The sequence below is a fragment of the Mustelus asterias genome, chromosome 10 (assembly GCF_964213995.1).
Source record: "Mustelus asterias chromosome 10, sMusAst1.hap1.1, whole genome shotgun sequence".
Lineage (NCBI taxonomy): Eukaryota > Metazoa > Chordata > Chondrichthyes > Carcharhiniformes > Triakidae > Mustelus > Mustelus asterias.
In genome coordinates, this window is record NC_135810.1 from 32980003 (window position 1) to 32997654 (window position 17652).

The 17652-nt window shown below is 44.9% G+C and overlaps 2 protein-coding genes across 4 annotated transcripts in view; one reads left to right on the top strand and one right to left on the bottom strand.

Moving 5' to 3' along the window:
* Positions 1 to 17652, top strand: part of gpc6a (glypican 6a) — a 1457751-nt gene that overhangs the window by 1390049 nt on the left and 50050 nt on the right. The gene's annotated exons all lie outside the window — the stretch shown is intronic.
* Positions 1 to 17652, bottom strand: part of tgds (TDP-glucose 4,6-dehydratase) — an 88590-nt gene that overhangs the window by 51974 nt on the left and 18964 nt on the right. For 2 of the 3 annotated variants that reach the window (XM_078221647.1, XM_078221648.1), the window contains exons 5-7: positions 15004 to 15146; positions 3628 to 3726; positions 2204 to 2263 (exon numbers count right to left, since the gene is read on the bottom strand). In XM_078221647.1, coding sequence (XP_078077773.1) covers positions 2204 to 2263; positions 3628 to 3726; positions 15004 to 15146 — 302 coding nt within the window. The remainder of the gene's footprint in view (positions 1 to 2203; positions 2264 to 3627; positions 3727 to 15003; positions 15147 to 17652) is intronic. The other variant, XM_078221649.1, reaches the window with a different exon arrangement.

A 17652-nucleotide genomic window follows, 5' to 3' on the forward strand; every position in this document is an offset into this window, starting at 1 on the left:
CAGGCAGCTAAAAACAGAGGGAGCTCTGGATGAGTACAAAGAAAGTAGGAAAGAACTCAAACGGGGAATTAGAAGGGCAAGAACGGGTCACGAAATGTCCTTGGCAGACAGGATTAAGGAGAATCCCAAGGCATTTTATTCATACGTTAGGAACAAAAGGGTTGTCAGGGAAAAAATCGGACCTTTCAGGGACAAAAGTGGGGAATTATGCTTGGAGACCAAAGAAGTAGGGGAGATCCTAAATGAATACTTTGGGTCAGTATTCACAAAGGAGGGATGTGTTGACTGGGAGTGTCTCGGAGGGGAGTGTTGAACCGTTGGAGAAAATCTCCATTACAAGGGAGGAAGTGTTAGGTTTGTTAGAGAATATAAAGACTGACAAATCCCCAGGGCCTGATGGAATCTATTCAAGGCTGCGCAGGGAGACGAGAGATGAAATCGCTGGGCCTCTGACGCAAATCTTTGTCTCGTCACTGGATGCAGGTGAGGTCCCAGAGGATTGGAGGATAGCTAATGTGGTCCCGTTATTTAAGAAGGGTAGGAAGGATAACCTGGGTAATTATAGGCCGGTGAGCTTGACGTCCGTGGTGGGGAAGTTGTTGGAGAAGATTCTTAGAGATAGGATGTATGTGCATTTAGAAAGGAATAAACTCATTAACGATAGTCAGCATGGTTTTGTGAGAGGGAGGTCATGCCTCACTAACCTGGTGGAGTTTTTTGAAGAAGTGACCAGAATGGTTGACGAGGGAAGGGCCGTGAATGTCGTCTATATGGACTTTAGTAAAGCGTTTGACAAAGTCCCTCATGGTAGGCTGGTAAAAAAGGTTGGATCTCATGGGATAAAGGGGGAGGTGGCTAGATGGGTGGAGAACTGGCTTGGTCACAGAAGACAGAGGGTGGTAGTGGAAGGGTCTTTTTCCGGCTGGAGGCCTGTGACTAGTGGTGTTCCGCAGGGCTCTGTTTTGGGACCTCTGCTGTTTGTGATTTATGTAAACGATCTGGAAGAAGGTGTAACTGGGGTGATCAGTAAGTTTGCGGACGACACAAAATTGGCAGGACTTGCAGATAGTGAGGAGCATTGTCAGAAGCTACAGAAGGATATAGATAGGCTGGAAATTTGGGCAAAGAAATGGCAGATGGAGTTCAATCCAGATAAATGCGAAGTGATGCATTTTGGTAGAAATAATGTAGGGAGGAGCTATACGATAAATGGCAGAACCATAAAGGGTGTGGATACACAGAGGGACCTGGGTGTGCAAGTCCACAGATCCTTGAAGGTGATGTCACAGGTGGAGAAGGTGGTGAGGAAGGCATATGGCATGCTTGCCTTTATAGGACGGGGCATAGAGTATAAAAGTTGGGGTCTGATGTTGCAGATGTATAGAACGTTGGTTCGGCCGCATTTGGAATACTGCGTCCAGTTCTGGTCGCCACACTACCAGAAGGACGTGGAGGCTTTGGAGAGAGTACAGAGGAGGTTTACCAGGATGTTGCCTGGTATGGAGGGGCTTAGTTATGAGGAGAGATTGGGTAAACTGGGGTTGTTCTCCCTGGAAAGACAGAGGATGAGGGGAGACTTAATAGAGGTGTATAAAATTATGAAAGGCATAGATAGGGTGAACGGTGGGAAGCTTTTCCCCAGGTCGGAGGTGACGTTCACGAGAGGTCATCGGTTCAAGGTGGAGGAGGGGAGGTTTAACACAGATATCAGAAGGACATATTTTACACAGAGGGTGGTGGGGGCCTGGAATGCGCTGCCAGGCAAGGTGGTGGAGGCGGGGACACTGGGAACGTTTAAGACTTATCTAGATAGCCATATGAACGGAGTGGGAATGGAGAGATACAAAAGAATGGTCTAGTTTGGACCAGGGAGCGGCACGGGCCTGGAGGGCCGAAGGGCCTGTTCCTGTGCTGTATTGTTCTTTGTTCTGTTCAGATCCCACCGCCGCTGCCAGAGAGGATGGAGAATGTAGCACTCAGCCAAATCTCTGTTCACTGCAGCAGGATGGGGGAATCCCACTGGCGTGAACGATTGGAGAATCCCGCCTGTTAACTCAGTTTCTCTCTCTACAGATATTGCCAGACCTAAGTTTATCCAGCATTTTCTGCTTTTATTTCAGATTTCCAGGATGTGTAGTATTTTGCTTTTATTTTGGTTAGATTTGTTATTAGCTCAAAGAATAACAGAGCCAAAGGTACTTACTTTTTCTGGGTATTGATGAGGTCCATAAACATTGCTACTTCTTGTTACAATGACTGGGAACTACAGAAGATGTAGTTTAAAAAGAAAAATTAAAACAATAAAGTTCATGCATATACTAAACAAGGATAACATGTATTTTATGTATATAGATATTATATTTGCATACCCATCACGTGTCAGACCACATTTTACAATAAAAGTGATAGTGCTGGATGTTATGTTTCCCCACCAGTGGATTTGAGGGGGGGGGGGGGGGGGATTATGTAAAATACAGTATGTAGTCTTTCTGCCACATTCCCACTCATCCCCAACCTGTCTGAAATTTTTATCGGGTCAAGAGGCCCACCTTCACTTGGACCTAGAAGCAGAACTTTTTCTATAAAGCAATTAGTGCTACTCCCAGATTTTGAATTACAGTGGGGCAATCACTGGGATTGTGCATGGGCTCTCAACCGACTTTGCAGTCGGGACGTGAGGGAGGAGACGACAGCTCCACATAAAATCTGAACCATGCAACGGATGCAAAGGTCTAGATATTTGAGCAATTGGTCTCTGTTCCAGCATTGATAGTCTCTGAAGTACACTTACTATAGGCCTTTGCCTCATCATCATCAAACCAAAGAACCGCAGACATCTCACAGACAACTAGCCAGATGGCTTAAAGATCAGATCATTGTGACATTAACAGCTGCTCTCGAGTAAATCCATAAAGGGGATGATTAAGAGGGAGAGTAGCAGTGGTCAGGAAGCGTGGATAGTAATGATTGGAAAGGGTAAATAATCCTGCTGTTTGGGAAAGGTGGAAAGCAGTTGGTGGTGATCAGCGGAGGTGGATGATTTGTGATTGCAATTGGGGAGGTGGGCAAGTCAACACTTTAAAACATCTTTTGAAAATCCATACACATTAATACAACAGCAATGACACAATCTTCTTCAACCCACTCCATTATTTAATTGAAGAACTCAACAATGTATGATAGACATGATTTTCCTTTAACATATCTGTGATGGCAGTCATTCATTACCCCTTGTTCTTCCAACTGACAATTAGTTTTGCTTCTTTTGAAATAGAAACAGCTGACAGAGAGCGTGTTGGTTTAATAACATATCTGAAAGATGGCACCTCTGGCAGTGCAAGCCTGGATTATGTGCTCAACCATTCGGAGTGGGACTTGAACTCATAACCTTCTGACTTACAGAGGAAAGCGCTGACGCTATGTCAAGGTTGACATCCTGAACACATAGATAGACACTATCAGAAAAATACTTCTTTTCCTGGAACCTTTCAGCCAGAACTAATCCAGGAAGCCAGTCAAGAAAGATTTATACTATACGCCGGATTCCAAAGTACTGGCCAAAATTATTTGAGAAAATACCAGTAATCTTCAAAGTATTATTTTGGTAAAATACAATATACAACTTACTCTGAAGCTTTCCCAATATGACAAAACTGTACATTCAGATGCTGCTTTGGATGCTGCATAGGGATTTGTGGGAAGCTTCGGTGATGCTTCATTAAATTCCTAAATCAAAAGAAGCAGTTTTATGTGCATTAAAAAAAACATACTACAATATGCATGTTAAGGCAGTGTTACAATTGACGGGTTGGTTTAATTCAGTTGGCTGGACAGCTAGTTAGTGATGCAAAGTGACACCAACAGAGAAGATTCAATTCCCGCACTGGCTGACGTTATTCATGAATTCCTCCTTTACAACCTTGCCCCTTGCCTGAGGTGTGGTGATCCTCTGGTTAAATCACCACTAGTCAGCTCTCCTCAACAGGGAGAGCAGCCTCTGGTCATCTGGCACTATGGCGACTTCACTTTTACTTACAAGTGACAACTCAATTTTAAAATGGTATGCATAGTGTTGTTTAAAGTATAATTATTCACCATGTTAAAAATAGTTCCTTTGCAACCCTACTTCTTCAATCATAGGAACACTATCAGGTAATAGATAGATTTTTGAACAGTAAGGGAATTAAGGGTTATGGTGAGTCGATGGGTAAGTGGAGCTGAGTCTGAGAAAAGATCAGCCATGATCTTATTGAATGGTGGAGCAGGCTCGAGAGGTCAGATGGCCTACTCCTGCTCCTAGTTCTTATGTTAACAGATCAAGTGTTCAGACTGAAATATCTTGTTAAGAATTAAAATGGCAATCCTGTTAACAATCAGCAATTTGTCATCTAAGCATTAGACACATGAGATATGAATTTCCGTATGCCAGGGGAACTACACTTTCAAAGTTAATGAAAATACATCTAAAAGTATTAGCTGATATGGCATCAACAAATATTACCTTACTTGATCTCATTCTCGAACATGCTAGGCTTGCTACTAATTAGAGCATCATGGGAGCTCATCAATTTATTTTGTTTTTCCGAAGGAAAGCTATGGGATAGAGAACATTCTTGGCAGGCGGAATGCATTGTCTGAATGACCATCATCTCTTCCATCCCTCAGGTCTATCTCGGGTACTAGTCAAACTCTCAGCTTCTGTCAGGTACCACTCATTCTGTAGAGGTCAACAATTCTTTTTCTGACTGATTTTATTTTGTTCATTAGTCACAATATATTATCCATTTAAAATGCCATAAGCACTAATTTTCTCTTTCCTTCTTACTAGATTCTCTTTCAGCTTGCTCTTGTATCCAAAATAGTATATATGATATAAAATGTCATTGTGGAAGGGAGTGACTTGGATATGAAACAGCTAGTTAGTGACGTAAAGTGACTGCCAAATTACATCCAATAGCTTTTAGTGGCCTTCCATGGAAGGGATGTTTCTTGGCTGAAAAAGTCTCAAACATTATGCACTGCTGCTTTGTTTCTTTTCATACATATCTTAAATTAACAAATTGAAAAAAACTCTCATAAAAATGAGCAAAACAAATCCAAATCATGGCATAATCAGTTCAAGAACGGACAAGATTCCTTTGAATAGTATAGAGGAAGCCAGGAGATAGCAGAGCAACCAAGTCAGAAGCTGAACAGGAGTAGTATCGTAATCTGGGCACATAAAAGAAACTGTAAGGTTGCTCAAGAATGACTGGTAGGACTGACACTGGCCAAGAGAGAATGCCTCAAAAGGACACAGGAGTGGTATTTCCGGTATAGGAGTAGCACGCAACGTCAAGCTCCTACATAAAGGGCAGGTCCAAGGTGGGAGTTGTAGAAACCTAAGGTCAAGCTAATGGACGGGAAGGAAATGACGAAGTCCAGGAGTGATGTTCAAAATAGCTGGAGTTAGTAAATGGGTCAACGGAATGATAGATTGGTGAATGATCACAGCATTAAAAGAAGAATTGATTTTTATATTTTTTTAATGATGATCACCAAAATCCAATGTACCATATATTTTACAGCCAAAAATCTTAAAGCTTAGGATCTTCCGGTCTCTGATTATTGGAATCCCAAAGCAAGCATTCTGTGGGAATTGCCTGGGATGTTCCAACTTCCAACGGGCAATTCGTCTACTCGCCTGAACACCCTAAAAAGTCTCCAGTTTACTTACCTGGACAGTTAACCTGGAAATGTTAGACAGAAACTTCCTAGTCTAACTCCTAGGTAACTAGATAACTGACTCCTTGGATGCCCCTCCCCTCTCAACGCCCCCGACCGACTTCAACTGCTTCCAACTCAACCTAACCAACCCTCACCATCCAAATTCCCCGACAAAACCCGAAAACACCCCAATCTGACCCAACCACTTGACATCCCAAATCCCCAGACCTGACCCCAACTGCTCCCCAACCCAATTGATCTTGCCATCTGACTCATCTTCACCCCCTCAACCTGACTAGCCCGCAATATCTGACTCCCTAAGCTACAGTGACTTGATATCACCATCTGACTGCACCCCACAAATCCCAACTCACACCCCTGACCTCAGCTTCCATCCTGCCCAGCTGCCACCCTATCCCTTCACCCCTTACCTCACCATCCTATCCAATTACCACACTACCTTGTAACCCTTATCTCACCGCCCTAGCCAGCTGCCACCCGACCTTAATACCTACCCTATCCACTTTAACTATTTACCTTATCCACTCTACACTCATATCTCATTGACATTACCCCATTACCTTACCAACCTAATCCCTTACATTACCCACTCTACCCACTTACTGACTTACCTTCTCTCCGTAGCTTTTCAAAATTATTCAGGGCCACATAAACTATTTACTTACCAGAACAGCAAATGCCATAAAAAGATGCTACAAAGGAGCAGTTCCATTTCACATACTCTGTATTTCTGGCAAAGCTGAGCTCAGAGGTTCCAGCCAGCAGGAGTGGAGTGGCAATCCAATATTAATTGCCACCTCCCTGAAGATTCGGGCCAATGTTTTACATACGGATTATTTTAATAATTAAATATTTTACATCTACATCCATTTCCTCTGAGCCATGGCTTCCTGCGATCACGTATCTTGTGTTAAATTTTTCTATTATACATTCTTATGTGCACATTTATAATGGATTTCACCTACCTAAGTACATCATGCTCTTCAACGCACAATTTGACCACTTGTGGCTTATATTCAGGCTGTGAACATCTTTACAATTCCTTGCTGAGGATTTTCAGACTCTATCAGTTTCTCTTATCTGTATGCAAGTTTTTGTTTCAATACATAGCTTCTTCCTCAACAGATTTTTAAATAAGTTTCAGTTTTATTCATTTTGTTCCATTTAGAGATTATTTCATCCCCTGCACATCCAATGTTTAGCACTTAAATCATCTTTTTCTGGTGACTTTTCCTTTCTCTCATGTTTGTCATTATCTCTTGCACACAGACAGCCCTTCACAGTCTTGCTGAGCATTTGTGGCTTCAACACAGACTTTCAATGACTGAAAGGTAAATAATTTAAACATACAGGGCTGCATTTTCAAACGCAAGGCAGACAGCGGGAATTGGACAATTTCTGTCTCCGCCCACCAACTTTGGAAGAAAGTGCCAGAAAAGATGGCACTTGTGGAGTGGAGAACTGTGAGCTGCAGTTGGGTTAGCTGATCCAGGAAAGAGTTCAGAGGCAGCCACAGAGGCTCCCAGCAGCCGAGATAGGCTATTTAAAAAGCCCACTTCTGTGCTGTGGAACCTCATCTCAGTTATAATGAAAAATGGCCCATAGCTCTCATCCCCTCATATGCTCCCCATACCCTATCCATGCCATCTTATGCCTCCCACCCATCCCTATGGCCCTTCATGTCATCCAATGCCAAGGTATGGTCTCCCACCACTTATCCACTATGGCCTCTCATCCCTCCCACTCTAAGTTATGGCACTTCCATGCCCATTCACCCACTACACACAGTATAGAAACAGTAAACCCTATAGTGACAATAAGATGTCTTAATAAAATATTTTAAAAATCCAGTTGTTCATTGCTAACTTTCCACTTCCTTAAAAAAATCCTTTTTACTATAGGCCAGTAAAATTGTCTATCATCTAGACCTTTGAAAGTATCAATACCAGAAATTGCTAGCACTTGAAACCTCTTTATCATGTGTAAATGAACATTATGCAATTGAGAGAAGAGATAGAGAGCCAGAACCCTCAATCTTGGGCTCAGGTGTATCAATACTCTAATGGTTGCCTTAATGGATGCCTGGGCTCTCAGTTAAGAATGCAGGCATTGGGAGCATGCCTTGGCATGGGGAGCATGAGCAGCCACAGGCATATTTAGGCACGCGAGACATATGGGTGGCACGGTGACACAGTGGTTAGTACTGCTGCTTCACAGCGTCAGGGACCCGGGTTTGATTCTCGGCTTGGGCCACTGTCTGTGTGGAGTTTGCACATTCTCCCCATGTCTGCGTGGGTTTCCTCCCACAGTCCAAAGATGTGCGGGTAGGTGGACTGGCCATGCTAAATTGCCCCGTAGTGTCAGGGGGACTAGCTAGGGTAAATACATGGGGTTATGGGTTTAGGGGCAGGGTGGGATTGTGGTCAGTGCAGACTCGATGGGCCGAATAAAGAACAAAGAACAGTCCAGGACAGGAAACAGGCCCTTCGGCCCTCCAAACCTGTGCCGCTCCTTGGTCCAACTAGACCATTCGTTTGTAACCCTCCATTCCCAGACTGCTCATGTGACTATCCAGGTAAGTCTTAAACGATGCCAGCATGTCTGCCTCGACCACCCTACTTGGCAGCGCATTCCAGGCCCGCACCACTCTCTGTGTAAAAAACGTCCCTCTGATATCTGAGTTATACCTCGCCCCTCTCACCTTGAGCCCGTGACCCCTCGCGATCGTCACCTCCGAACTGGGAAAAAGCTTCCCACTGTTCACCCTATCTATACCCTTCATAATTTTGTACACCTCTATTAGATCTCCCCTCATTCTCCGTCTTTCCAGGGAGAACAAGCCCCGTTTACCCAATCTCTCCTCATAGCTAAGACCCTCCATACCAGGCAACATCCTGGTAAATCTTCTCTGCACTCTCTCAAAAGCCTCCACGTCCTTCTGGTAGTGCGGCGACCAGAACTGGACGCAGTACTCCAAATGTGGCCCAACCAACGTTCTATACAGCTGCAACATCAGACTCCAGCTTTTATACTCTATACCCCGTCCTATAAAGGCAAGCATACCATATGCCTTCTTCACCACCTTCTCCACCTGTGCTGCCACCTTCAAGGATTTGTGGACTTGCACACCAAGGTCCCTCTGTGTTTCTATACTCTTGATGGCTCTGCCATTTATTGTATAACTCCCCCCTACATTAGTTCTTCCAAAATGCATCACTTCGCATTTATTCGGATTAAATTCCATCTGCCATTTCTCCGCCCAATTTTCCAGCCTATCTATATCCTGCTGTATTGTCCGACAATGTTCATCGCTATCTGCAAGCCCAGCCATCTTCGTGTCATCCGCAAACTTGCTGATAACACCAGTTACACTTCTTCCAAATCATTTATATATATCACAAATAGCAGAGGTCCCAGTACAGAGCCCTGCTGAACACCACTGGTCACAGACCTCCAGCCGGAAAAAGACCCTTCGACTGCTACCCTCTGTCTCCTGTGGCCAAGCCAGTTTTCTACCCATCTAGCCACCTCTCCTTGTATCCCATGAGACTTAACCTTCTTAACCAACCTGCCATGAGGGACATTGTCAAATGCCTTACTGAAATCCATATAGACGACATCCACGGCCCTTCCTTCGTCAACCGTTTTTGTCACTTCCTCAAAAAACTCCACCAAATTTGTAAGGCACGACCTCCCTCTTACAAAACCATGCTGTCTGTCACTAATGAGATTGTTCCGTTCGAAATGCGCATACATCCTGTCTCTAAGAATCCTCTCCAACAACTTCCCTACCATGGATGTCAAGCTCACCGGCCTATAATTTCCCGGGTTATCCCTGCTAACATTCTTAAACAACTGGATCACATTCGCTATCCTCCAATCCTCAGGGACCTCACCTGTGTCCAAAGAAGCGACAAAGATTCCGTCAGAGGCCCAGCGATTTCATCTCTCGTCTCCCTGAGCAGTCTAGGATAGATGCCATCAGGCCCTGGGGCTTTGTCAGTTTTAATGTTCCCTAAAAAACCTAACACTTCCTCTCTTGTAATGGAGATTTTCTCTAACGGGTCAACACCTCCCTCCGGGACACTCCCGGTTAACACGCCCCTCTCCTTCGTGAATACCGATGCAAAGTATTCATTTAGGATCTCCCCTATTCCCTTGGGTTCTAAGCATAATTCCCCTCCTTTGTCCCCAAGTGGTCCGATTTTCTCCCTGACAACTCTTTTGTTCCTAACGTATGAATAGAATGCCTTAGGATTCTCCTTAATCCTGCCTGCCAAGAACATCTCGTGACCTCTTTTTGCCCTTCTAACTCCCTGTTTGAGTTCTTTCCTACTCTCTCTGTATTCCTCCAGAGCTCCATCTGTTTTCAATTGCCTGGACTTAACGTACGCCTCCCTTTTCATTTTAATCAGATCCTCAATTTCCCTGGTTATCCATGGCTCTCGAATCCTACCTTTCCTTTTTACAGGCACATGCCTATCCTGCAGCCTTATCAATTGTTCCTTAAAAGACTCCCACATGCCAGATGTGGACTTACCCTCGAACAGCCTCTCCCAATCAACGTCCACCAATTCCTGCGTAATCCGGCTATAGTTAGCCTTCCCCCAATTTAGCACCCTGCCTGTAGGACAGCACTCATCCTTGTCCATTACTATCCTAAAGTTAACAGAGTTGTGGTCACTATTTGCCACATGTTCCCCTACCGAAACTTTGACGACCTGACCGGGCTCATTTCCCTGAACTAGGTCCAGTATAGCCCCCTCTCTAGTCGGGCTATCTACATACTGTTCCAAAGAACCTTCCAGTATGCATTTTACAAATACCTCCCCGTCCGGAACCCCAGCTCTAAGCACTTTCCAGTCTATACCAGGGAACAACCCTATTTTTTCTGCACCTATCCAGAATCTCTTGGATGTGGAAATGATTGAAAGGGTTCAGAGAAGATTTACAAGGATGTTGCCTGGATTGGTTGGCATGCCTTATGGGGATAGGCTGAGGGAGCTCGGTCTTTTCTCCTTGGAGAGACGAAGGATGAGAGGTGACCTGATAGAGGCGTACAAGATGTTGAGAGGTATAGATCGGGTGGATTCTCGGAGGCCTTTCCCCAGGGCTGAAATGGCTCCTACGAGAGGACACAGGTTTAAGGTGCTGGGGAGTAGGTACAGAGGAGATGTCAGAGGTAAGTTTTTCACTCAGAGGGTGGTGGATGAGTGGAATCGGCTGTCGTCAGTGGTGGTGGAGGCAAACTTGATAGGGTCTTTTAAGAGACTTCTGGATGAGTACATGGGACTTAATAGGATTGAGGGTTATAGGTAAGCCTAGATATAAGCCTAGGTCTGTAGGGACATGACCGGCGCAACTTGTAGGCCGAAGGGCCTGTTTGTGCTGTATTTTTTCCATGTTCTATGTGCTTTCCTCCACTTCCCGTGGGCTGTTGGGTGGTCTGTAGTACACCCCCAGCATAGTGACTGCACCCTTCCTGTTTCTGAGTTCCACCCACAGTGACTCAGTACATGACTCCTCTAAGTTGTCTACCCTCTGCACCGCGGTAATATGCTCCCTAACTAATATCGCTACTCCCCCACCTTTTTTAGCCCCTCCTCTGTCTCGCCTAAAACACTCATACCCCGGAATATTCAGCTGCCAGTCCTGTCCTTCTTTTAACCAAGTCTCCGTCACCGCAACCACATCCAAATTCCGCGTAAGCATTAAGTCCCTAAGTTCGTCTGTCTTACCCGTTACGCTCCTCGCATTGAAGCAGATGCACTCCAGACCTCCAGGCCCACTCAGGTCATCCTCCTCCAGAGTGCTCTTCTTCTTAGCTAGCCTTGCCCTGGCCCCCAGCTCAACCCCAGCCTCAGTACTTACTGACCTACTGTTTTGTTCCCCACCCCCCAGCCACACTAGTTTAAATCCTGCTGAAACACTCTAGCAAAACTCCCAGCCAGGATATTTGCTCCCTTCCAGTTAAGGTGTAACCCATCCTTTCTGTACAGTTGCCATCCTGACCTGAAGACTTCCCAGTTATCTATGAATTTAAAACCCTCCCTCTTGCACCAGCCCTTTCGCCATGCGTTCCTAGCCTCACTTGCACTAGACACCGGGAGCAGTCCAGAGATTGCTACCCTGGAGGCCTTACTTTTTAGCCTAGCACCCATCTCCCTGAATTTCTCTCGTATGACCCCCCTGCTCTTCCTACCTACTTCATTTTCACCAACGTGTACAATTACGTCCGTTTGACTACCTTCCCTTTTTAATATGCTTCCTACCCTCTCGGAGACATCCAGTACCCCGGCACCAGGGAGGCAGACTACCATCCTGGATTCTTGTTCGCTCCCACAGAACCGCCTGTCCGTGTGTCTAACCATTGCGTCCCCCACCACTATCGCTCTCCTAAACCCCTTCTTTCCCTTCCGGACCCCTGAGCCTGTCTCCGTGCAGGTGATCTGGTCCTCGTGGCTTACCCCTGGAGGGTCATCCCCCTCCACAGAATCCAAAACAATATACCTATTTTCGAGGGGGACAACCACAGGGCATCCCTCCACAGACTGCTCACTCCCTTCCCTTATCCCATCTGTTGCCCATCCCTTTCTTTTATGGGAGACTGCCACTGGGGTACTTTCTGGCACATCACCCTTCTGACCACTGGTATGTCGTTCCCCCTCAACTGCATCCAAAGCAGAATACTTGTTGCTAAGGGGAACGACCACAGGGGATCCCTGCACTGACTGCTTCCTCCCAGCCCCTCTCACTGTCACTTTTCCTTTCCTGGAGTAACTATATCCATGAAGCTTCTGTCTATGGCCACCTCTGCCTCCCTAACGATCCTAAGTTCATCCAACTCCAGCTCCAGTTCCCTCACATGGTTTTGGAGGAGCTGCAGATGGGTGCACTTCTCACAGGTGTAATCAGCAGGGACACTGACGGCGTCCCTAACCTCAAACATACTGCAAGAGGAACATTGTACTGCCTTCACACCCATACCCTCTAGATACCTTGCCAATATCACTAGCAGATAGAGTTTCTCCAATGGAATAATGAGCTATTTTCCCCCCCTTTTCCTCGGAATCCACACGGACTGAACTTAAGATTTGCAATTGAAGAGACAACAAAACGAATTAAACTTACCCCACCTCACCCTTTCTGCCTAAGCCCTTAGAGCCAAAGCCCTTACAGCTCTCACTCTGCTCCGTGCTTACTCCGCTGCCCGCTACAACGCTGCCCGCTCAAAAATGCGGCCTGCTTTTAAACACACCAAAAACCTTCCCAGGCCTCTCCTGGGCCTACTTCTGGAAAAAACCTCCGATTTTAAACACAAAAATCACTAAAAAATAAATCAAGTGTAGAAACAAACTCTCTTACCCTCAGCCTGCTCCTGTGGAACAAGAAGTGTAGCAGTATTCATTTACAGGCACTATCCATGCCACTCCCCTTACCCAATGGTCACGTTCATGGAAATCCCACTATTAAAGAATATTGCAACAGACACTGCACCAAGAAACTGAAACTCACCACAACCAAATCCAGCACATGTAAACAAATACTGCATCCAGAAGTTGACAATCTAACAATTGTCTAATCTATCACATGGATCAGGATAACAGTCAGGTGTTTCTATAACTGGCATAGTGTATTCCGCATGATGTGTTGCCTCTCTGACGCAAGGATAAAGGATAGAGATAGTCAGCCAGAAGTTGTGGTATATGTTGGTACTAATGACCTAGAGAGGACAGATATTGAGGTCCTATGGTAATGGATGGATGACAATAGAGAGGTAAGTGTATTGAAAAAGCTGGTTATGCTCACAATGGATCAGTTGTCTTTTCCAGATGGTGGATGGCTTGCATCTCAAATTGATATGGGAAGTGGCAGTGGAGATAACACATCTTCCAATCTTTATTCAAAATGTAAGGGGTGGGGAAGTGCCAGAGAATTGAGGAGTTGCAAATGATACACCCTTATTCAAGAAAGGATATAAGGACATTCCTAATAACTATAGGCTAGTTAATTTAACATCAATGATGGGTAAGGTTTTAGAAACAATAATCAGGGAAGAAATGAACTGATACTTGAGGCAGCATTTTACACCCTCCCACCCCCAAGGGTTCTGAGAAACATAAAATTGAAGGACACGATTCTCCTTGGAAATCTGCTCACCCAAACCCAGATGCAATTTCATGCTTGGGATGGCAGTGCCTTGGGCAGGAAACCCACCCTTTCATTTATTAAGGCCAAATAGCTACGTAATGGCCACTTAAGGGCCTTTCTTGTCCAGCCTCAATTTTTAGACTGGGTGCAAATAGGATGGGAAACAGAGAATTGTTTTTTGTTCATCTCAGGCAGAAAGTGGGGGTGGGGTGCCTCAATGTTGAAAGCTCCTTCAGAGTTGGGGAGGCTGCCCCTCCAGGACGTTAGAGTACCAGGCCTCCTCCACCCTCTGGCCTACCCTCCCGATTGCGCAATCACCCTCTCCCAGCACCCCAGGGTGCCCCTACTCCCCACCTACTGGGACTTACCCTTCAAAGTCACGGGACTTTGGTCCAGGCAGGGTGCTTCAGTACTGCTTCTGGCCACTATGCCTCACAGGTTAGAGAGCTGTTAGCCAATCTGATTGGCTGACAATTCTCATGGGCAGGACTTCCTTCCAAGGGCAGACAAAAGTCCTGCCCACTACCAAACACTCAAGCGAGCATTAAATGGCAGTGGTCTTCCAAGAGTCGGTGGTAGCGCCGATCGCTCATTATCCTTAAAATCCTACCCTTGGTGAGGTTTGAGTTAATTACCAGAATGGTTACAGGGAAGGGGAGTTTTGGATACAAGGTTAGGTTGAAGAATCTGGGGTTGTTCTCTTTGGAACAAAAGAGGTTGTGGGGAGGTTTAATAGGAGTGCACATGATTATGACAGGTTTGGATACATGAGGAAAATCTGTTACCTGATGGTACAAGGACTAGGGGACAGAAATGTAAGGTTTTGGGCATGCGACGCTAGGGAGGAAGGTGGTAATGATCTGGAACTCACTGCTCACAAGGGTGTTGGAGGCAACGACAATCAATGATTTCAAAAATTAAATTAGATGGCCACTTTAAGGAAATAAACTTGCATGGCTACAGGGATAGAGTGGTGGAATAGGACTGACTGGTATGCTCTACAGGGAGGCAGCATGAACTCAATGAGCTGAATGGCCTCTTTCTGTGTTGTAAATAAGTGACTCTATGGCAAATGTTCTCCAGGAATTACAAGGGAGATTTCACTGAAATATTAACATTAGTTACCTCCTCAATACTTCCTCCATAGACTTCATCAGTACTAACATGAATGAATTTCTCAATATTAGCCTGATAAGCAGCTTCCACTAGGACTTCTGTACCATAGATGTTCACATTCCTGAATTCTGAAGAACACCAGAAGGACTTATCTGTAAAATAATGTTAAAACATTTCTTTGGGCTAGCAGCAATTTTAAAATAAAGTTATCATTTCTAAAAATGTACACTGACTTAGGTAAACAGAGCACAAATCACAATGGTCACTGATGAGTGAGTTTACTTTAAAACCAATAAGCTTTTGGTCAGATATTTTAATGTTTTGGTTAAAAGTATATTTAGAGTACAAATCAGAGAAGTTGTACTCAACCATTACAGTACTCTGCTCAGACCAAACCTTGAGTATTGCATTTGATTGTCAAGAGATTCAAGGTCTGGGAGTAATGCAGAGAAGTATCACATGAACATTACCGGACTAAGTTATGATGAAAGACCAAAGCAATAAAGGTGACTGACAGGTAAAGATTAGAGAAAAGTAATAGATTAAAATATCACTAATCTGGGTCAAAGATTCAAATGAGTTAAAAGACCCTTGTTGGGAAGTTATTTTTTACAGAATTGATTAATACACGAGATGAACAGGTTAGGTCATCGAGGCAAAACCTTTGGAATCAAGTTAGATGATGTGATAGGAACTGAAGGCTATAGGCCTTTTGTTATATTTTGCCTATATGAATACAGTTCAAATGGCCTTTCACATCTGAGTGCTCTGTACAATGGAAGAGAATTTGCGGTCAGCGTGAAGAAATGGCACTCACTGTTCACTGCGTTTACAGAGTTTTTACAGAGTGCGAGGTAGCTTGCCACCTTGAGGCACCTGACCCAGCATGGCATCCTCATAAGGCATCTGCGGTAAGTTGAGTATGGCAAGAAACAATGCTGGTCCGGATTTTCATGGAATTGTGGAGTCTCTGCAGAGCTTCCAAAATTGTGGGTGAGATGTGGATGCAAATTACGCCCCATATTTGGCAGTAGAAGAAAAGGGCAGGGCATAATTTACACGAGGGAAACCAGAACTCAACAGGGGCATTTGAACTCAGTGCTGAGTTCAGATCGACCCAATTCTGGCTGTGCAAGGTCTTGAACCTACAGTGTTGGCGTCACAAATTTATGGAGTAAATGCCTTTGAAGAGAGAGAGAGAATAACATCTGTATAACTATCATGATGTGAAATTATTTAAATCCCCAACCCTTTTAAAAATAAACAGGTTGAAGCTGTTCGTGAGAGTTAAGCAAAATCCTGTTCTAGTAGTATGGACGGCATGGTGGCATAGCGGTTAGCACTGCTGCCTCATAGCAGGTTTGATTCCTGGCTTCAGTCACTGTCTGTGTGGAGTTTGCACAATCTCCCCGTGTCTGGGTGGGTTTCCTCCCACACTCCAAAGATGTGTGGGTTAGGTGGATTGGCTATGCTAAATTGCCCCTTAACGTCAGGGGGACTAGCTAGGGTAAAGGCATGGGTTTACGGGGATAGGGCCTGGGTGGGATTGTGGTTTGTGTAGACTCGATGGGCCAAATGGCCTCCTTCTGCACTGTAGGATTCTATGATTCTAGTTATAATAGCTGTATGTTGACATTTCCCACAGGGATATTTATGAATACTTGACTGATTTCCAAAAGCCAATTGTCTCAGCGGGAGGTTCTGAATTCATAGTTTGTTTGAAGCTTAAAGACTATTAAAGGATTAGCTGTGCCTGAGCATTTCTAAACTATATTACTTGCAATTCTTTTAATGAACACGCCAAGACTGAGAGAAAAACTCGTGGGTTTAAAATTGTAAGGAGCTGGCAACCTCCACAATTCGATAGCCTCGAACTACTGACAGCCCTAATCCTCCCTCATTCTGACAATGTCAAATCCCTCCGTCACATCCCAACAATGTTCTCCTCCCTCACCCCCTCAAGAGTGTTCTGCCTCCCTCACCAAAACAATGTTCAGCCCCCCCATACCCCACAAAAAGGCTCAAGTCCTTATCCCCGCACATGCCTACAATGCCTACTCTTCCAACATTGGTTGGACAGGAGTCAGGAACTCCAGAATGCAAGTTGGGAGAGGGTGTACGGAAGGGAGTGAGCACTGTCTGGGCTGGAGATGTGCACTGACCCGGGCTGGAGATGTGCACTGACCCAGGAGCAGGATGAGGTGAGAACATTTCCAAGTATGGATTGGAGAATGATCACTATCTGGACAGAAGTGCGGGATAGTGGGAGGGTGTATGTCTGTGTGTGAACATCGCTGTGGGTTCTGGAGTGCTTTGACCTTTCAGCTGATTTACTTTGAATTTTGCTGGTTTTATACCCAGGTAATACATGTAAAAACCAGGCTTAGCCTGTGGCAAACTGCTCAAATCTGCATCGTTCCAGCCGATCAGAGAGCAATCTAGACAGGTTAATACCGGCATCTGGAAGTTTAAACATCCCGCGTAAGTACCAAGGATGTGCTTATGTTGCAACATCCAAGCGGTTTTGAGGTATCTCTGGTCTCCAACTATCCTGGAGTATATGAATTTCATTAGTGGGTTAGCTGAAGATAGGCAAACAATTTCCAAAAATGTTAAGTAGTTTGGAAATTCAGATGATGTGGTTCTTTATTTTATTTT